Genomic DNA, 22,627 nt, shown 5'->3' with positions numbered 1-22,627 from the left:
GGCGCCCCAGCACAAAGCTGCACAGTGCTCTTGGCGCTGGGGACCCTGCAGCGAGCATCTTCAATGTTCTCCCTCACAGAGCTGACCTTCTAGGGGAGCCAAAGCAGTTGAAGCTCAATGCTAGGAGCAGAACACGTTCAACACATATTTGCTCTTGCTATTATACTCTTATTGACACTGACCCTGTGCTTCTTAGCCTTTAACACCTTTCAGACAAGTCACCCAGTGGTTAGCTGCCGCCCACTCGGTCTGACTCACACCTACCCCACGTGTGCAGAGTGGAACTGGCTCCATAGAGTTTTCAAGGCAGTGACTTTTGGAAGCAGATTACCAGGCCTGTCTTCTAAGGCACCCCTGGGTGGATTTCAACTGCAAAACCCATTCTAGGATCATAGTAGAGCCCTTACCTGTGGGTTCACATCACCAGGAATGACAAATCACACCAGGACCCTGCGAACTGCAGGTTGTGGTTCCTCTGGTGCCAAATGGAGCCTGAGGTTCTGTCTGAGTCCCCAGTGATCGGGATGATGCTGATCCACAGTCCAGAACAACCACGGCTTGTTCCCAGAAGGATGTTAAGGGACATCACCTCCTCTTGATCACTCCATGATGCCCCAAAGGATTCATATCCTGTTCACAGCGACACTGAGATGCTCAGACTCAGATGACTCCCGTCCCCGCAGCTTGCGGATGAAGTGGTTGAACGATCGGAAGGAGAGACTCCCCATTACCTCAAATCACAGCACCTGCCACGTACGCAGCTTCCTCTGGGCTGGCCGCTTCCGAACATGGTCTCCTCTCATCCTGTGGCAGCCCCGCTGTGAGCCGCTGAGTGGAGTCGGATGCATGGTGACCCTCCAGGGCAGAGTAGACCTGCCCCATGGAGTTTTCTTGGCTCTTCTCTTTGCCGGGGAGCTCTTGGGGGGTCACGGTCCAGGAAAGGTTCGAACCACCACCTGCTGTGCAGGAGAGAGATGTGCCTGCCTGCTTCCATGCTTGGAAACGGTACACGCTCTTCTATAGGGACACTACTCTGTTCTACTTATCCCTCGCTTACCCTCTGCCCCATCGGGTCATGGCGACTCAGAATCGACTAGAGGGCAGCGGGTTTGGTTTTGATTTTTAGTCTTTTGAGGGAAGCTTGCCAGGCCTTTGCTCCAGAGGACTGTTGCCGTGTGTTAGCAGCCAAGTCCTTTCTCTTACATATGCCACCCAAATCCACCACTCTCTCACTCTCTCAATGATTCCTCCCCCTGAACTCCAGGCCTGTGTAGCTAGAAACCCAAGTGGCTTTTCTCACATGATTTCTAGCTGAATCCACCGGCCTAGGCTTCGTGTCCAAGCATCATACTCGAGAATCACATTAATTGCTTCTTATCTCTGGGTTCTTTTCTAATAAAGTGGTTATCGCATTCAAATCAGCAGCAGGATTCATTAATCTTGCGGCTGTTTTGTAGTCTGATTGCCTGGCACTTTGAGCTGGAAGAGGAAAGGTCTGTTGAATACAGAGACGGTCTTCTCAAACACTCTCCTGCAATCGAGGTAGGAAAAATCCACCAGATAACAGGCCCAATTGGAGAAAGAATGAAGGGGGTGGGCGTGCGGGTGGGGGAGGATTCCATTTTCCGGTTCTTTGCAAGGAGAAGAGAATGAAAAAGTCAAGTGGAACTGCCCAAAATTAAAAAGATCAACAATGTCTTGCTGTAATGTCGGCAGCTCAGCTTGGAAAGGAATCAAAACACTCCTTAGTGCGCGCTACTCCTTGCCCTGGGGTCACCGTGCATCGTGCCTTGGTCTGCGGGCCACAGGTCGGCGGTTCAGCTCCCCCCGCCGCTCTGTGGAAGAAGGAGGAGGCTTTTCTGTAACGATTTACAGCATCCGAATTCCAAAGGGGGCAGAGCTACTCTGTTCGAAGGTCCCTCTGAATCGACTCAGTAGCACTGAGTTTAGATTTGCTTGCACTATGTGCCAGTTCGGGAAGATCGTAGGAAGCTAGACAGATCAGTTAATGTCCCTGAAAGAATACTCACGATGGCTTTGCTCTGTGTGCCATCTAATTAACATACACCGCCCAGCTTAATTCTTCCCGCTTTAGCCAAAGCTTCTCCCCTGCGTTTGTCAATGACTTCACATCCTTCCTGGAAGCAGGTTAACTGTGTCCATCGACACTGGCAGCATCCCCGACGCTATTGACTGGAAACAATTTATAAGCCTTGAACCCAAACTAAACCATGAGGTCATCTCTAAACTAAACAAAGGGTTGGCTTGTTTAATGAAGAATGTTTGGCGGAAGCACTGAAGTCTTTTAAAGAATTATCTCTCCGAGATTAAATGGACACGTCACTCAGACGGGAATTTTAAGGGGCAGAGAGTGTGTATTAGTGACGGTGAAACTGTCAGGGCCAAGACGGGGAGAAGGTGGCTTCGTGTGAAGGTAACAGAACCATGTCAGTGGACTGCATGTGGAAAAGTGATGAAGGTTGCATGTTTTCTTGTGTCTACTTTCATTTTTTTAAAGTAGAAGCAGCAGCTGAGGTTCAGGAAATTTAAGTTCTTTGTGCAGGTTTGCATTTCCGCGAAGGTCCTAGTGGTGTGGGCTGTCACCTGATGCCAAATTCTCTCTCCTGAGCAAGACTAGCGAAGCCAGTTTAAGGGGTCTGAAGCCTCTTCTTTCATATCTACCCCCCCTCTCTGTCATTCACTCTTATCTCTCGATAAATGGATTAAGAGTTGGTGACTTAGCATATTACCACTTACAGAAGCATTATTTTATGTTGTTGTTCTGGTAAAAAAGAAAGAAAGCTGTTTTTTAAAATCTCCAAAATACAAATGACATGAGCCATGTCTCTGAGTGAGGTAGTTTAGAAATGAAAAATTAAAATTACACATTGTTTAAAAATTTCCCCTAGTTATTACAGTACAACCCATTTGGAGAATGGAGACTAGAAAACTCACTTCCATCTCAATATAATTGTGGTTAGAACCTCAGTGTCTCTCCCATAGTTTTATGACATGATTTTCATGTTAGGATTTTGTAATGTATTGAGCTGCTAATGGCAAGGTCAGCAGTTTGAAACCAGAGCTGCTTCTTAGGAGAAAGAAGAGTTAAAGAGTTACAGCCTCAGAAACTGTCAGGGGCTGTTATAGCGTCACTATGGCAGTCAGTGTCACATGGCTGGATGACAGTGGGATAATGCGGGTGAATACAAGAGGGAGAGGTCCTTGTATTATTCTCTTTCCACAGCAGCCGTTAGAGAGGAGTGACAGTAGGGCAGCAATCGGAAGGCAGGCTGCGCTCGTTGGCGAGGCTGCCCTGTCTCCGTTCTCTGGAGCGTCGCCTCCGTCCCAGCACTGTGATTGATGACTGCTGTTGTTAGGCATGCGCAGTCCATCTTCACGGATGGCGACCCCAGGTGACTAAAACTGCCATATTGGGCTTCCTAGGTTGTTGCCTCTATGGGACCAGATGGCCAGGCCCGTCCCCTGCAGAGCTGCCGGGCGGAGTTCAAACTGCCAGCCTTTTGGGCAGCCGGGCACTCACTGGTGTGGCACCAGGCTCCTTATCCCTTACTGCAGATAAGGAAACAGAGGTCTGAAAATTACTGAAGTGGTGGAAACCAGTTTCAAATGCAGGTTTACGGACTTCAAAATAACTTATTTTGTATGTATGTTTAAATATCTTATCATTTACATGACTGTGTGAAAGTTCATCGCTGAAAAAAAAGTCCCTCTTCCATTTTGTGACCTCACTCAGGCCTCCTTGAGCTGCAGGGTGCTGAGAGGCATGAGGTCAGGGGCTAAGCAGGAAGGTATGATGAGGCACGGTTTAGTCCCAATCGCATGATATGATGGTTGGCTATGAGTAAATCTGGTCCAGGTTTCAGCTAAAACAACAAATTTTAGAGTTCTAAACCTACATGGCCTAATTTGCTCTATTGAGAGCCCATGCCAGACACGAATAACAGCACATTTTTCTGCTATGTCCAGACTGCACTTCCCCCATCTAGGCAGAGATATCCATTAGTCATATGCTACCAACAACAACCTACTCCAGTGCTCTCCATCTAATGAATTCTGGCTCATAGCAACACTATAGACACTGAGCATCTTTACAGGGACACATCCCACTGTATCCTCAAGTCCATTCTGATTTGGAGTTACCCTGCAGCACAGAACAGAGCTTCCCTTTTGGGTTTCCAAGATTGTGAGGCTATCATTCTTCATGGGAGAAGTTGCCTCCTTCTCCCTTGGAGTTGAACTGCTGACCTTCCTGATAGCAGATCAAAGGCCTCCTTAGAGGATCAGGTACAAAAATAATAACAAAGCAAACCAAATTCTTTGCCATCGAGTTGGTTCCATCTCACGATGAGCCTATAGGACAGGATAGAACTTTCTTGGTGGGTTTCTGAGATTAGAACCACATATGGGGATAAAGACCCTCATGTTTCTCCCATGGAGCTGGCAGGTGGTTTTGAACTGTTGACTTTGCGGATGGCATAACCAGTGGTTGAGTGTGAACTATTGACTCTTATGTTAGTAGTCCTGTGCTTACTCTGTGGAGCTGTTTTTGGTTTCAAACTGCTGACCTTACGGTTAGCAACCCAATGCTTAACCACTACGCCACCAGGGGAAGCCAAATAGATTGAGGCGAGTTGTTTGTTTTCGTTGATTCTGACTCCTGGCAATCCAGTGTGTGCAGAGTAGAACTGTGCCCCCAGGACTTTCACCGCTGTGACCTTTCAAGCTTTTCCTTTGCAGTGCTGCCTGGTGGGTTCTAAATGCCAACCCTTTGGCTAGTTGCCCAGTGCTTAACCAGAAGTGCCACACCGCCGACGAGGAGTGTTGGGGAAGTTAACCATTTTCCAAAGTGTACTTGAAAGTCTGTCCGTGACTCTGACTTTGGGGTGTTGCCTTCACTGCAGGCTTCAATGTCAATCACCTGGACATTGCCCCCCGCTATGCCAGCATCCTCATGGGGATCTCAAATGGAGTGGGAACCCTCTCTGGAATGGTCTGTCCCCTCATTGTTGGAGCAATGACCAAGCACAAGGTAAGGGCTTCCCCGGGGGGGTTGTAGCAATGGTGTCCAGAGACTGAAGCAACACACACACACACACACACACACACACACACACACACACACAATCTGCCATCTCAGGGCCCTTTGCCACCTGCAGCCATGGGGAGTGTGTGTCTTCTGTGAACCTGACTGAGCTCAATGGACTTCTTTGTTACTTCCTTATTATTAATATTATTATTAAATCACTGTTTGTTTAAATCATCATTTGGGTCCCCATTTCCTCAAGTGAGCACTCCGCAGTGACAGGCAGAGCACAGGCCATGGACACTGCTTTAGAGACACAACAAAGAAGCACCTGAGGCGATTGATGCATGACTCGGGCTCATGCTCTAATTCCGAGTGACTACACTTTGTGGGCCTTGTCCATCTGGTGACTCAGGATGTTTCAGCTTAAACATGCCCGTGCTGATGGGCTTCCTTGTGCAGATGCACACAAGCAAGTCATGAATGGCTTTCCCTGAGAACCCGTAAGGGTGAGGTATCCAGTCATTACTGTATCTTTGTAGGTTTAGACTGGGGGTTGGGGGGTTGGGAGGTGGGTGACAGGGGAAGATCCTGGAACCAGAGTTCAACTGTAGGCCACAGGGGTCCCCTGGCTCTGCCACTGAAAGAGTTTCAGGAGGCGGTGCTGCTACTTTCTGCAGGTCAGACCTGTGGGGAGCAGACATTTAACACCTTCCCTGTTTTTACATCCTGATATTGTTTTCCTGGTTGGATGGCCTATTACAAATATGACTTCAGAAATTCTTAAAGCTTCTTAGGGATGGAAATATGGGGTGACTTTTCTTAATCCATCAAAAGAGGAAGGTGGGATTTGGGAAGTTTATAGACGTAGAATCCATGTTTTCCTCTCTGTTTATGAGTTGATAGGATTAGTAACCTGACTTTGAATGTCAAGAGACTCATCTTTCCCTACCTTTGAACACAACATCCAATGGATTTGTAAATTAACTGTATCTTATACAGAAACTATGATTACTAATAAGCTAGTCAAAGATGAACAGTTTTACTAGCTCAAATAATGTAACGTATCCTGTAGCAAGTGATAATTTTAAATGATATTTAAAAGGATGGATTTCTAAATAACTTTAATTTAATACGCTACGTGAGAGGGAATCCATTGGTACATACTTAGCAGAACTTTGCAACAATTCTGCATGGGTTTTTTTTAAACCTTTTATTCATTTTAAAGTATTTTTTTCAAATTAAAAAAGGATATTCATAGAGGTCTCTTGATTTTTGGTTTTACAACACCCAGATTCTGTTTGACACACTTATGAATCCTGCACGTGGGCTCAGATACATCATTTTGGGAAGCACCGAATGGCCTTTTGAGGCAGGCAGGAGCCTTTTCCTCATGGGAGACTCCTGAACAGAGCGTTGATCTGTATTTGGGCGAAACCATTCATTGGCGCTTTGTTTCCTGTGCAGACCCGGGAGGAATGGCAGAACGTGTTTCTCATAGCTGCCATGGTGCACTACAGTGGGGTGATCTTCTACGGGGTCTTTGCCTCTGGGGAGAAGCAGGAGTGGGCTGACCCCGAGAACCTCGCTGAGGAGAAGTGTGGGATCATTGACCAAGATGAATTAGCTGAGGAAACCGAACTCAACCACGAGAGTTTTGCGACCTCCCAAAAGAAATTGTCTTATGGAGCCACGGCCCAGAATTGTCAAGTTCGGCAGAATGCATGGGGAGGGCAGAGAGGAGACACTGTCGATGAGGAAGAGCTGCCGTCCTACCAGAATGAAGACGGAAACTTCCCAGAAACACTCTGAGGTTTGTGTGGCCCTGACCTGCTCTTCGCTGTTGAACCAGAAAGTATCCATGATTGCCTTCTCCACAACTGGGCTTTTGCGAGGGCCATGGCGGGGGGGGGGGGGGGGGGAAGGGGGGGAGGGAATGGCACTAAAGAGATGCGGGGAGAGGGAAGAGTTTCAACCAGCAATAGAGAAAAGAGAAAGAGTACCTTGCAGTGACATTTCTTGATCTGGAGCTTGATCTCAGTTGATAAAATAGATGAGTTTAACAACAACAACAACAACAACAACAACAACACAACAAAAGATTGATTTTTGACCTTTCTCTCAAAGAACCTCCCCTATTCAGCGAGGAATGATTAGGAACACGAGAGATAATATCTAGACGTTCAATGATACATGGAAGGAAATGGGTATGTTTGGCCTCAAGCTTAATAGTTGCCAGCCTATCTCTGAGGGGCCCTGGGGGTCTTGGGCTGCCAGCCACAAGTTCCCTGCGCCTGTAAAGACTGACAACTTCCGAAACCCCCAGGGCCAGTTCTACCCTGTCCTGTCAGGGCCGCCCTACCTGGGAGGATTTCATGTTTCAAATAAAGACTGATGCTCATGCAGGCCCCATATTGCGCCAGGTGCTTTATAAAATTATTCTCTTTCCTGTGGGTTACTTTTCTTATTCCCATTTTACAACTGAGTAAACTGAAGCAATGAGAGGTTAGTTCACCCAGGACCATGGTGTGAGGGCCAGCAGAGTGTGAGGGAGAGAGATTTCAGTTTAGTGTAGACAGTTTTCTAACAGTGAATTCTCTCTGAAATGGCACTATCTTGTTCTGGGTCATTTCCTACGTAGGCAGGGGTCTGGGGCAGAAAATCATTTGGAATGATGTTACCGAGGGGATTCAAACACTGTCTAGGCCTGAGATTCCCCAGACATTTAGGGTCCTACACTAGTCAACTGAGTCTGTAAATTCAAAGCTTTTTAAGACAATAAAGATCACAGACCACATGAGAGATTCAGATACGTTAAAAGGAAAAATAAATTATTTGAAAAAAAACACCAAATTTCCAGGAATTCAAAGATCAGAAAGACCCAGGAATAATTTAACAAGGGTATGATCATTTAAATTTTTTAAGTCATTGTGTTTTATTTTTTAAAAATTATTTTGGGGTGCTCTTATCACAACTCATATATACATCCTTTGTGTCAAGCACCTTTGTACATATGTTACTATCATCATTTCAAAACATTTTCTTTCTACTTGAGCCCTTGATATCAGTTTATTTCCCCTCCTGCCCCACCCTCCCTCCCTCCCTCATGAACCCTTGATAATTTATAAATTATTATTTTTTTCATGCCTTATACAGACCCTTCACCCACTTTTATGCCGTTCATCCCCCTGGGAGGGGGCCTATATAGATCACTGTGATCGTTTCCCCCTTTCTCCCCACACCTTCCCATTCTGGTATCACTACTACTCTCATTATTGGTCCAGAGGGGTTTATCTGTCTGGATTCCCTGTGTTTCCAGCTCTGATCTGTACCAGTATACATCCTCTGGTCTAGCGGGATTTGTAAGGTAGAGTGGGAATCATAATGGGAGGTGTGGCAGGGGAGGAAGCTTTAAAGAACTAGAGGACAGTTGTATGTTTCATTGGTACTATATTACACCCTGACTGGCTTGTCTCTTCCTTGTGACCCTTCCGTGAGGGGGCATGTACAATTGTCTACAGATGAGCTTTGTGTCTCCCCTCTGCCCCCTGCCCTCATTCACATTGATATGATTTCTTGTTCTGGGTCTTTGACGCCTGATACCTGATCCCATCAACACCTCAGATCACACAGGCTGGTGTGATTCTTCCATGTGATGGTCATTAGATTTAATCCTTTATGATATCAAGAGTGAAAGAAAGATGAGGCTTTCAACACCCGTGCAGGGTTACAGTCTGAAACTGCCCTAGGGCAGTTCTACCCTCCCCTCTGTCAACTCTGAGTCAGTATCAACTTGGTGACAGGGAGAGAGAGAAAGAGCAATCCCAAGAGCGTGGTTGAATAATGTTTCAAGTCCCTTATACAACTTTAGCTCATTTACTAATTTAAGAAGCGTTTTCTGGAACTACCATAGTTAAAATTCTCCTGAAAGGGTTCCCTACTAAAAGCAAAACTGAACACCTAAATACGTCTTTAGCTTTTCCTGCTAGTGATTTTGTTTATGAAATGTTAAGGACATGCTTGGTAAAGTAGAGGGGCAGAGAAAAAGAGGAAGGTCCTCGACAAGATGGGTGGGCCCACTGGCTGCAGCAGTGAAGTCGCCCAAACTTAACAATGTGAGGATGGGGCAGCACTGGACTGTGTTCCCTTCGGTTGTTCCCATGTTCGCTCTGAGTTGGAATCAACTCAACAGTGTCTAGGAGCAAGAGAGGATGAAAATATTCCTAGTGATTCTATTGGGAAAACATCCAGGGGAATCACGATTCTACAGCAGCTGTTTATGGGGCATCAATGAGATGAAATCATCAGACAATGTTGAAAATTTCATCTTTGATTGGCATAAGGCAATCCCATGGATACTTTCAAGATCTAGTTAATTAATATTGGCATGTTAAAGGTTATTTTAAAAATAAAATTATTTTCCTGTTCATTGTTTGACAAATTTTTATTTCTACTTTCAGAAGAAAGCACCGTAATATTGTGAATAAAATGTTATAGGTTTGCTTATAGTTTATTATTGTAAGGTATTTCCACCCTCTCATCTCCCTCATGTCTATTTCTGGTCCCTGGTTATATCAGATGAATTACAGTGTATTTTATATAAAGAAGAATAATTTTGAAAAAAAATAAAGTTTCCTGATTCTACATTAAATAATATTCTTTAATTCATTGGTGTATGACATATTACCAGACATCTTAAATCTCTATAATAAGTGAAACCATGTAAACTCCTTAGAACTTTTCCTGGCATATAGAAAGTGCTCAATAAATATTAGAATCATTATTATCATCTCAAAATATTTTTGGAAAGTTTCCAGTTGAAAAGAAGGTATGCATGTCATTGTGAAAGTTGTGCTGTTTTCTAAGTAAAAACAAAAATTCGAAATTTATGGTAGCAGATGTCTTTTTTGTGTCCAATAATTATACAATTCTCACAATAATTGTATTATTGTAGACTATGACATAAGGCTGTGTTTCCCCCATCACTTAAAATTGATGTCATATGCACACATTTCTCATTATGAGAACTCAAAGTACTTAGTGGATCCATAATCCCTTACAATATCTTAAAAAATGGAGCTCTTAATTTGTGCATTAAAAGTTAGGAACCATCCTGTTGAGATGTATTTGCTCTGTTACAGTTGGTTAGACAGGTACAATCGTATCTGAACACGTAACCAAGAGACCAAACTCACTGCCATTCGGTCAATTCTGACCATAGTGACCCGACAGAGGGTGTCTGAGGCTACACATTTGTGTGAGTCTGGGCGCTTTAGAGAAACAAATCCACAGAAACTCATATGTATAAGAAAGAATTTTATATGAAGGGTAAGTGTACATCAAGAAAACATCCCAACCCAGTGCTGCCCAAACCCACAAGTCCAACATTAACCCATATGTCCGACACCAATCCACAAATTCCTCCTCCAGCTGTGTAACTGATAGGTGAAAATGACATGCATACCTTCCTCCAGCTCACAAAACAGATGCAATGATGCTGACTGCAGGAAGAAAGTCTAATCAGTGAATGTGTAAGCATCTCAGTACTGGCAGGGGTCTCCACATGGCTGCTCCAGCACCCAGGGCTGCATCAGGGTAGGTCCATGTAGCGTCTTCTCAGGGATATCTTGCAGGAAGTGAGCCTTGCCAGCTGAAGCAGGGAACTGGCTAAGGCAGCTGCACCCTGGTCTGACCATCCCAAAGCAAGAGAACTCGAAAGGCGAGGCTCACTGAGCCATTTATCCCTCCGCCCTTCAATTAACCCCACATGTATTTATCAGCCAGGTTGGCACAATAAACTAACTCAACATCTTTACAAGAGCAAGTTAGCTTTATTTTCCTTCCTCAGAGTGGCTGGTGAGTTTGAACCACCGATGTTGAGGTTAGCAGTCTAAGGCTTACTGGAAGGTACCACTAAAGCTCCTATTTGAACACTCAGCGGATGCCATTTGCTAGTGGGTGTATATTTTGTGCAAATGTCCGTTTGAAGAACTTTTCTTTAAGGCGAACCATGGATTCTAGCAGAGAGAGAATAAAACCTGGGACTAGCTTCTAAGAGCTAGCATAACAAAATATAAAAACTTAAAAGCGTAAAGATCAGAAATTTATTACATCACAAGAGGGCAGTGATCTGCATTCTGGGGGTTAAAGGCTATGCTCTCGCTGTCCACTCCAGGTGGCGGTTGTTTCTGGGTGCCATTGAGTCGGCTCCGATACATAATCATCCTTGCACAGTAGAGCAAAGCACTGCATGGTCCTGCTCCATCCTCGCAATTGTCCCTATGCCTATGTCTGCTGCCGCTGGGCAATCCATCTCGTTGAGGGCATTCCTCTTTTTCGCTGCCCTTCTCAAACATGGCGTCCTTCTCCGGGGACTGGTCTCTCCTGACAACATAAGCATATAAGATGAAATTTTGTCATCTTTGCCTCTGGCCTTACTTCTTCCAACACAGATTGGTTTGTTCCTTTAGTAGTCCATGGCAATTTCAACACGTGTCTCCAGGACCACAATTCAAATGCATCGATCCTTCTACAATCTTCCTTACTCAATGATCAACTTTCACATGCATATGATGCAATGGAGAATACCATGGCTTGAGTCAGGCACACCTTCATCCTTAAAGTAACAGCCTTGCTCTTCAATACTCTAAAGAGGTCTTGTGCAGCCGTTTTACCTATTACAATGCATCTTTTGATCTCTTGACTGCTACTTCCATGAGCACTGATTGTGGATCCACTCTAGGGAAAGATCCTTTCTTGTCTCTTCCAGTTTCTGCTAGCCCCAGGCATCCCTTGGCTTCTAGATTCATCTTCATATGGTAGCTCCTTCTTTGTGACCCTATCTTCATGTCTGTTCCTTTTTATATGACATGACTCAGAAGGGTTTGGAAGCCAGTGTTACCTTGTTAGCTGAATCGAACAGATAATCGAAGAACAGCTCTGTACCCTGACAAGGTCCCATTCAGTAAGAGGTAGGACTGTAACCTGTCTTTGCGGCGGAAACCATTCAATCTATGACACTAGTCTCTGCCAGAGAATAAAATGCATTGTGAACCACTGAATATGAACTGGACAGTAATAATCGCTCAATAAATAATGACTCGTTTCTTATCTCTGCCTGTACATTAAATTCAATAGCTGGAACTCTGAACTTACTATTTTTATTCCACACTGCTTCATCTCAACCCTGAACTTATTTTCCCTTCTCTCATTGCTTATCTCAGATCCTGTCACCCTTTTGCTCAAGCTAGATAACTCGGTATCCTCTTGGGCTTTTTTTTATTTCCAACCTCCCACTCCTTCACTGAGAGTCCACGTAATTTTATTTTCAATCTGTGCATCAACATCTTGCATCAGTTTTGGAAAATCCCCAGCCATTATCTCTTATTGTAATGCTTGTGCTTCATTCTCTGCTCCCTCTCTAGGAGTCACTAGACTGAGTATATCTCCATCTCTTTTGATCTAATATTTTCATTTTTGCCTCCTCACGTGTCGTTACAGGTAAGTTTTTTATCCTGAGGTATTGGGTTGGGTTGGGGTGGGGTGGAGTGGAGGTTTGCTCCAGACAGTGACTCAGGAACCAGGCTTTATTTCTGAATCTGCACACCATCCTGTAAGTCCCCATTCAGAACACATAACCTCAAATGTAAAAAATACCAGGTCCTTGTATGCGGCCTTCTGAGAGCGCAGAGCTTGGCTACTAGAAGTAGCCATGTGTGGGAGCTTCCAGAGCCCCCCAAAGAAAGCCCAGCAGTCCACTGTACAAAGATGGCAATTCCTAGGGGAAAACGGATTCTGGCCATATTCCAACTAGAGCCAATTCTCACATGAGCCAAATCAAGGTCAGAGAAGCTGAACTTTTCCTTTTTTAAAAAGTATGCACCACTGTGTCCTAGGCCTAGTGCTAAGCACTTTCCATACACTATCTCATTAAATCTATGACAACTCTATGGGAAATATTCAATTATTGATTCCTAAGTAGAATGCAAACTCAAGCCTCTAAAAGCCATAGTTTCTTAATTGTTCTAACAATCATGTTTCACCCGTTCTCCACACCTTCCCTTGGGTGGATTGACTTCAGCCTATGATGATTCTTGATGTCAGGAGTGGGGTCAAGCTCCTGGCGTGGGTCCTGGCACTTTAGTCCAAAGCCACCTAATGGGTGAAAAACTGGAGAAGAAGATGAAATCCTTACCCACTGCCGGTTGAAGTGAGACTTGAGAACCAGGTGCCCCTACGTTTCCCCTACATGACGTATTGCTGACCCCGATGCTTGAGGCGGAGGGGAGTAAAAGGAGGAGGTATCATGGGACTGAATCTACCCCCGTCCAGCCACCTAGCACATGTCCTGCATAGAATAGGTGCCCAGCGGCACTTCAAAATTTGATGTACCGTATAAGGAGGATTGTGCTGGTGATAGTGTTTCGGTTGATGAGTTAAATGTGACAGGTTTTTAAATCTGCCTTCTAAAATTAAAGGGACAAAGGAATGCACAAACCCACAAAGGTAAAAAGCAAGGGAGGACATCTCATTTAGAAAATTGCACAGCGATGGATGAGAACTAACTGATTTTAGCGGAAAGGTGAGAAGGACAAAAGGAAGTGGTTTGTGTTACGAGACCCAGAAACCGTGCAGATGTAGGGCACTGGCACCGGGTACCCCCAGAGGCCAGAGGGAGTGAGTTGGAGAAGAACTGCTGACTCTGCAGATCACAGCTCAATGGGCAATGACCAGGCCATCAGGGCTCCTTCGTGAAGGAACTTGGTGTTCTTTAAATATGGCCTTTGTATTTGCTTTCTCTCCACCTGGAACCCTCTTCCCACCTATGCTTCCGACTTGCCCCCATTGACTTCATTTCTCTGCTCAACGTTTACTGTATTTCTGAACACACAGTATCAAGCACTGACACCATCCCCTGGCCTGGGTTCTTGTTCACTCTTCCTCACCCTTTGCCGCACTATGAACTGGGTTTACTCATCAACCTGCTTGCTTTCTGAGTCTGTCCAAGAGCAGAGACTTGTTTCTGTTCTTTTGTTTTACTTCGATCTATTTTCAAACGAACCACAGTAGCAATGTTTTTGCATCCTTAATAGCTAGAAAAAGGTGTTCATTATCGGTGCTAAATGATGGTTAAACGCATGAATTAAAAAGAGCCCCGGTGGCTCAATGGGTAAGCTCTCAGCTCTGAACGGAATGGTCAGTAGTTCACACTCACCCAGTGGCTCCATCGGAGAAGACACGTGGAGCTCTGCTTCATAAAGAGTATAATCAAGAAAATCCTATGGGACAAGTCTACTCGGCCACCCAGAGTCACTGTGAGGTGCCATCAACTCAGCGCCACCCAGCATCACAAATCTGATGAGGGACCACTGGATGGAGCAAAATGGAGGTCACTGACCTTGAAAAGAACAGGCTCAGTATAGGGGGGGGGGGACCGAATACGGAATTCAATGTGATCAATAAAGAGGGTTCTTTGTCTTGTGTTCCCCTAATGTAAGGTCCGTCAACCACAGACTGCCGGGGTTGAGGAAAGTTTCCAACACAAAACAAGCAGGAAGGAGGGTATGGACTCTGGAAAAATAGAGTCAAGGAAATCTGAAATTAAAAGGAAGGATACTGCGGCCTGAGACAAAAATAGAATTATACCAAGAAGAAGAAAGAGGAAGAGGAGAGGGAGGAGGCAGAGGCAGAGGAGGAGGAGCAAAGAGAAATATCCAGAGAAGGAGCAGATGGGTTAAACTGAGAGCGCCTGAAGCTGAGAGGTCATTTAGACATCCCGTACAATCATTTAGAAGAGAGGGCCTAGCCCAGGAGCTGGGCAACGATAATGGAGAAGAGTTGGTCATTACAGAAACCATTAAAACGACCCTTTCTTAAAAATGTAATATATGCTCATTGTAGAAAAAATGTCAAAATATACGCAAATGTTGCGGGGAATAAAGAGATCACAACATCACTCCCTGCCATCGCATTTAATTTGCACAATAGCAACATTGTATAGGTTTCTGAGACTGTACATCTTCACAGGGGCCGGTCGCCTCTTCTTTCTCCTGTCGAGTTAGTAACTCAATCTCTAACCCATAACTCTCTCAGGGTTTCTTATTGCACACACGTCGATAGGCGCCCCAAACCAAACCACTGAGTCAATTCTGGCAGGTGGTGATTTCGTGTGTGGCTGAAAGCAGATCACCAGGGCTCTCTGCAGAGGCGCCTTTGGGAGTGTCTGAGTTCACCCAGAGGCACCGTGAGTAGCCAACCACACAGTGGTGTGCACCTCCCGGGGACAGCGGATTGAGTCTCTTCTGGCATTGGGACATGTATGCTTTCATCTTTCTATTATTTTTATATCGATGTACTTTTGAACACAATTCAGATATGGTATGTACAGCTCTGTATTCATGTTTTTTGCACTTCATCTTACATAAGTATCCGTGTCTTCACACCTTCTATATGAGGTTTTAAAATAACCTCATAAACTTAACTGAGATATAATTTACATACCATCCTCTGCACACATTGTAGGTTTGCAGCTCTCTCGATAGCAATATTGGTTAAGTCTCTACCAATGGTAATTAATATTCTGGCTTCAAATATTGTAGATGATTTATGCCTATTCCTGAACTTCAATGTAAACAAAGTCATACAGAGGCTACTCTTTTAAAACCTGGCTTATTTCGCTCGGTGCAATATTCTTTAACAGGATCTGTGCTGTTACGTTTAGGGCGGTACTTCCTTTTAAACTGCTGTGTACTGTGGCATATGGTGTAGCCAACTCTGCATTGAGTCGCTTTGGGCTCATAGCAACTCAGAATGGCATGGGTTTCGCTGGTTCATTTATTCTCCGATTGATGGCGATTTGAGTCATTTCTTTTGTTTTCTGTTATAAATAAAGTTCCTATGAATATTGTCAACATATATGCTTTCATTTATCTAGGGGCGTTAGTACTTATTTCTAATGGCGAGTGTATGTTTACTTTGTAAAAAACTGCCAAGTATTTTCTGTGGTGGTTGCACCATTTTCTTTCCGTTTTCTTTTCCTAAGTTCACGAACGTGAGTTCCATTTTCACCACCGCTTTGTCCCTGAGAAGATGATTTTTAATGGTTGAAAGGTATTATTTCATATCATGCACCACGGCCATCCCTCAGCTGGCAGTATTTAAGTAGTTTCTAAATCGCCACTGTTATCAATCACAGTGCTAACGTCTTTGATTGTAAATTTTTTGCCTTCTCTGAAGAGATATTTTCAAAAGAAAATGGACTTGTCTTTTCATTTCCAACATTCATTCACTAAATAACTGGCTCAGTTTACCAGCAGCAACAGCAAAGGAGAAAATGCAAAAAAAAAAAACGCAGCTGTTTGAGAAATAATTTCTTGATAGCCTTGAAATGCATTTCTGCAATCATTGTTCTTTTATTATTTTGCAAGTGAACACAGCAAAGCGCACACTCGTTCAACCAATTTCAGAGGCACAGCCCACTGATGGTTTCTCGTTCGTCCCTCATTAGCATGCACTCAGGGCTCCCTGAGCGTCCGACTAAAGAGTCACATTTGAGGTGAGTGGATGATTCCAATTCCTGACCCTCAAACAGGACCACCATGGGGCACACGTTTCTTCCCCCCTCTCTTGTCTCTTCTCTTCTTTGCCCCTTTTCTTAGCCTCTCCCTCTTTCTTCAAACAGCCACATCTAAATTCTGAAGTGAAGTTTGTATTACTCAATGAACTAAGACACACCACTCACTTGAGCGCATTTCGACCCTGTTAACCATTTGTAGGCAGGCTGGAATTTGTAGACACGTGTAGCCTGCTGCAGAGGAGCTGCCAGCCGAACCCACTTCCCTCCTCTCAGCTTTTCTCCACGGGGATGGGTAACCGACCTTGACCAAACCTGGAGAGTGGACAGCAGCCCTTTGAGTTGAAGATCTTGCTTCACTACAAATTGCATATGAAGAGAGCATCCCAGGGATGGAAGGGTGGCTAGAGTCTGATCCTGCAGTTGGATGAGGCCCCAGTGCCTTCAGGTGAAACCCTCAGACTTCTTAATGTAAGGTTCAGGGATAGGTACCAGAGAGCCCAAAAGATACTCTCAGAAAATACTAAGTAAATAGTTGGCATCTGTTCCTTTTTTTCTGATAACGGTCTAGTTATAATCTTTTCTAACTATCATGATATTTTCAAAGTTGTTCATGACCCAAAAGAGGCTGAGATTTTCCAAAAAACAAACTGAATAATTCTTTGGTGGTTTTGTAGGCACTGATGGAGATGCCCTTGTGGAAGTTTTTGGGGATCAAGGTCACGCTACTCTGGATTAGACAATTAGTCTTCTCATTTAAGCTTCCTCTTCTTCCTCTGTTTCCCCATCCTTACTTCCATTGTTTATTCTCCATTATCCTCCCCTGATTTCTCTTACATAGACTGTTCCTTTCCCACGTCTCTCTCCTCACCTCTCTTCTTTCTGTCGTGTGGGAGGACCGTCAAGTAGACACAGTGTCGTCATTTTATGTCTCTACCACTTTCCCCACAATTCCACATTAAATGATCCAAGAGTTCAATAGATGAATTTATCTTGAAAGGACTTGCCAAGTTTCCTCTCAAGCTGTAATGTCTGACCATAAATGTGATAAAGCGTGATGATGATTGTCCCAGGAAAATAGAGCAATTAAGTCTCGAGAAATTAATAATGAAAGATACAATGGGGTGTGTGTGAGGGGTATGGGCTCCAATGAGTAATATTGCCAGAAGAGGTAACATGAAAATTACTGTTAGTAACATTTTTGTGCAGTGTTTCCACAGAAATATATTAATTTCTTATTAAAATAGTCCCCACAGTTAGTTATAACAACAAATACATTTTGGTAAGTCCAGTTTATGTAGATTAGTGTACATGATGAGAATTTACATTTTGAACCTGCAACGCTCTCCATCCGCCATTTTTACCTGATCACAATGTCGCTTGGAAATCATGTGATTTTGTCTGCCCCCCACCTCTGCCCCCCACCTCCCCGCCCAAGCAAGCACTGCTGCCTTTGTTGCTTCGTCGTGTCTTTATTGTTGCTGATTTTGCCAAAATGTCCAGTGTTTTAGCTAACTATTGTGGAAATTGATATGTGTGAACTTATATCAATAACTTTTTCTCAAAAAAATAATCAAAAGAAAAGGAGAAAAAGGCTTCTCCTTAGTTTCTAAGAAAATTGGAACTCAATGTAGAGAAAGTTTGCAAAATAATTTTGCTGCTGGAGGACTGCAGGCTGGCCCCAAGCCCAACCATGTCAACCCCCTCCCCAGAAGATTGCATTGCAGAGGGTCACAAGGAAGGGGTGGGATGAGCCAGCCAGGGTGCTGTACAGCACCTATGAAACACACAGCATTCTAGCTCTTTAATGCTTCCTCCCACCCCCACCTCCCATTACCATGACCCCAGTTCTCGACTTCACAAACCCTGCTAGACCGGAGCATGTGCACCGATACAGGTAAGAGCTCTGGACACACGGAATCCTGGACAGATAACCGCCCCCCCCCCCCAGGAACAGTAATGGGAATAGAGATACCGTGATGGTTGCCGGAAGGTGGGGGGCAAGGGGGAGAAAGGGAGAACCGATCACAATGATCGCTGTATAACAAGCCCCCTCTACCCACCCCCAACCCCTCACCACCAGGGTGATGACCAAAAGAAACATGGGTGAAGGGAGACAGTGGATGGTGTAAGATATGAGAATAATAATGATTTATAATTTATCAAGGGTTCCCGAGGATGGGGAGGTGGAGGAGGAAGGGAAAAAAGAAGAGCTAATACCAAAGGCTCAAGTAGAAAGAAAATGCTTTCAAAACGATGATGGCAATATATGTACAAATGTGTTCGATACAATTGATGTATGGATTGTTATGAGCCAGCCTCCAATAAAATTATTTATAAAAACTATAATTTTATTGTTAGTATTCATATAATCTAAAAATATTTGTACTCATATAACCTAAGGAAGATGTATACAGTTGACAACAATACTTAATATGCTGTAAATATGTTTTTCTATGATTGAAATTGCTAATCAGCATTACTAAGTATTCCATATTGTCCAGTCAGGCACCCTGAGTTACCTTACTGGGTGATACCACCCAGTGATGTCACTGCTGTAAAGCCAGTTTAAAAATGATCACTTAAAGAACCACTTAAAAAGCAATGCTATTTATATAGCCAACTTGAATCCATTTTCTCTGTGGATCAAATAATTACACACAGCACGAGAGAATATCTTGGCTTTTCCTGATTGCAGAGTTCTGCAGATAGCTTTTAAATTCTCCAAGAGCACTGATTGTCTTAGAGTCGTTTCCAGGATTACGGGCTCAAAGATGATCTTCCACAGTTTTAAGAGTAATGCAATGTTTCCTTGATTATTTCAGCGTCGCACTGAACAGGAACCGCGCGGCTCACAGTTAATAGTTCTTTCCTTTTTCATCTTCTTTCGGGACAGATTTCATAATGAGTTTTGACCTAAAATGTGATACTGGTTTTCCTCAGATTTTTAAAATTTCTATTCTTAGCCAAAATGGGGTAAAGAGTCCAATGACTTGTGGCTCCTTTTTTGGTTATTGTTTGGGATTTCACACAGTTTTAACATGCTTGAGGATAACATTTCCTTTCGGAGCGGAGGCCATGCACGATGCCTCGGTATTTCATTCAGCCCTCTGAGTGGCACTCCTTTTATGATGGAGGTAAAAAGATTTTTAATGTCTTTGAGGAAGATTGAAGACCATGGATTCATGAATGACTTGGGACACATCTGATCTTTAAAAAAAAAAGTTATTTCCTCTTGGCTCAAAACTCCCATGATTCCCACTTGAAAAACCACCACTGTTATGATTATTTTAAAAATTACAAAACCATTTATTTGCTCATGATTCTGCGGGGCAGCAATTTGGACTGACCTCCTCTAGAAAGTTCTCCTGCTGGTCTCAACTGGGTGTACTCATGCGGCAACAGCCATCTCCTGATTTATCAGGATTGGCTTATTATCCAGTGTGGTAGCTCAGGATGCATGGACCTCCTACCGCCGTAGACCATACCGACAGAATCCTTAGTCATGCTTGTCACCCATTTAAATCTCAGAATAAGACCTTTACAGTCTGTTCTTTCTCCTGCTGGTCGTACGTGGGTGTGTTCCTGTGGCTCGCTAGGTTCTGGCTTCTCTAGATGGCCTTAGTATGACAGTTGGCTCTGGCTGCTGACTGAAGTGCCCTGGGGCTCTTTCCCATGCATTTCACCCACCAGGCTTCTCTCCTTGTGGTCTCTGGGAAGCATGATAAAGAAATGGACACTGCAAGCCCTCGAGAGCCTCATAGACCCCCATGTCCTTGCTTTCACCTTCTTCGTTAAAGGGTGAGCCCCACTCAAGGACATGGACATGAACTCCACCTTCTGACGAAAGGAATGGTAAAGTTGCATTGCCAAAGAACATCCATCTAGGGATGAGAGGGATTGTTCGGGTCATTTGTGAGAAGAATTCTTGACTGTTTCAGACCACAAATTGGGATAAAAAGCAAATTGCTATCATGGTCGGGTGGACCATGGGCCACCTGCCACTTGTCTTCCTTACAACATTGCATTGTTCCATGCTTTCTTTGTTCGTGTCTCTTGTCTGTGAGTGAGACTTACCCACTTTGTTTTTCCCTCTGCCTGAAGAACTCATTCTGCATATCTTGGCTTTCTCTGGTCATTCAGCACTCAATTAAAATGCCACTTGCTCCAAATGTTTAAAGTTGCCCTTTTAAAAAGATGCTCCCCCTACTTTATTTAATGGTTGCTCTTGAGTTGATTCTGACTCTATTCTCCTCCCCAATCACCTTAAAAACTCACTGCCATCGATAGGATTCTAATTCACAGCGACTCTATAGGACAGAGCACAACTGCCTCTTTGGGTTTCTAAGGTTGTAGATCTTTCTAGGAGCCGAAAGCCTCATTTTACTCCCATGGAGCAACTAGTAGTTTTGAACTGCTGATCTTGTTGTTAGCAGCCCAATGAGAAACCTACTACACCTCCAGGGATTCCGCCCGTCACGTACTAACCATTAATCTTGTTTCTGTCTCTTAGGATTTGCCTGCTCTGAACATTTCATATAATCAGAATCACACAACATGGAGGATGTGCAGGGAGGTGTGGGTTACATTCTTTCACTTAGCGTCATGTTTTTCAAGATGTATCCAGGTCGTGGCATGCCTCCAGACCACGTTCTTGTCCAATAATGTCCCACTTGATAGCATTCCATGGCATAGATATTCCACAGTTTGTTTATCGAGTCTTCATTTTCTACTCGGTTCCTTCCACTTTTTGACCATAATGAGTAATACTTAAGGCCTGCATTTTTTGAGATACCCTTAATTATTTTCATGAGCCATTTTCATGAATATTTTCAAAAATATTTCAAGAATCCTACTGGCAATAACCCATTGGTTCACAGAACGATACAATGATGCCTTCAAAATAGAAGATCATGTTATTCATTTGCTCAGTCCCCCAATGGCCTCCTTGCTCAGAAGCTCCGAAGCCTCTGCGAACCTTAGATCCTTGTCCTCTTCTCCATTTTCACTTCGCTGGACTCGAGTTGGTTCTCCAGCACCTTGGGCACGTGCCTTGCCTTCCTCAGGCCTGTGCACTTACAGCTCCTCTTGGACGCCTTCTGCTTTAGGGATTTCAGTGATTCCCTCTGCCGTGTCCTGAAGATCTCTGCTCACCTAACGTCTTCTCCATCATTGCTGTGGAAAACAAACACACTCATCCATCCTCACTCTGCTTGGCGTCTCGTCTCTCGCCCTGCTTCATTCCTCCTCTCTTAGAACGTAGTCTATCTGGGCATCTTAGCTACGTATCTCAGGTATCATCTATCTTCTCCACTACAAAGGTAGGGACGCTTGTCTGTTTTATTCACTGCCAATCTGCTCTATCCCCAGCAAATCTGTTGTGGAAGAAGTACAACCAGAATGCTTCTCAGAAGTGATGCAGATGAAGCTTTGTTTCACATGCTTGGGACATGTTATCTGCTGGGATCAGTCCCTAGAAAAGAGCATCACGCTCGATACAGGAGAGGGTTGGTAAACAACAGGAGGACCGTGAGATGAATTGACAGTGTCTGCAGCAATGGGCTCACACATACCAATTGTGAGGGGGCAGGAGTAGGCCCCGGGATCCAGAGCAGAGCCAGGCAGGTTAAAGCTGTTCACCCAATATGTGTGGGAAAAGGGAATGAACAAATGAATAAATATACTTCAAATGAGAGTTCCCTGGAGATCTTAAAGGAGCCCTGGTGGCTTTGGGAGGTACAGGTGGGACTGCTAACTGCAAGGTAGGCAGTTTGAAACCACCGACGCTTTTGAGGGAGTGCAATGAACTTTCTACTCCTCTAATGACTTGTAGTCCCAGAGACCAAAGGGCAGTTCTAGTCTCCTGTCAGGTCACTGTGAGACAGAAACCGCCTTATGGCAGTGAGTTTTGAGTTCAGGACAGTGTTTTGTTGTGTTGTCCAAAGGGTGACGATAAGTCAGCACTGACCCAGTCTAGCACCTAATAACAACAACACATCATGTTTCTTTGC

The 22,627-nt window shown here is 44.3% G+C and overlaps 1 protein-coding gene across 1 annotated transcript in view; it reads left to right on the top strand.

The window, feature by feature from the left end:
• SLC17A8 (solute carrier family 17 member 8) overlaps positions 1–6,856 on the top strand; it is a 53,461-nt gene extending 46,605 nt beyond the window's left edge. Inside the window, exons 11-12 of the mRNA XM_075553209.1 lie at positions 4,923–5,050; positions 6,512–6,856. Coding sequence (XP_075409324.1) covers positions 4,923–5,050; positions 6,512–6,856 — 473 coding nt within the window. The remainder of the gene's footprint in view (positions 1–4,922; positions 5,051–6,511) is intronic.
• Positions 6,857–22,627: the final 15,771 nt, after the last annotated feature.

Source organism: Tenrec ecaudatus, chromosome 6 (genome assembly GCF_050624435.1).
Source record: "Tenrec ecaudatus isolate mTenEca1 chromosome 6, mTenEca1.hap1, whole genome shotgun sequence".
Classification (NCBI taxonomy): domain Eukaryota; kingdom Metazoa; phylum Chordata; class Mammalia; order Afrosoricida; family Tenrecidae; genus Tenrec; species Tenrec ecaudatus.
Note: the sequence above shows the minus strand (reverse complement) of the source record. Positions and strands in the feature narration are given on the sequence as shown.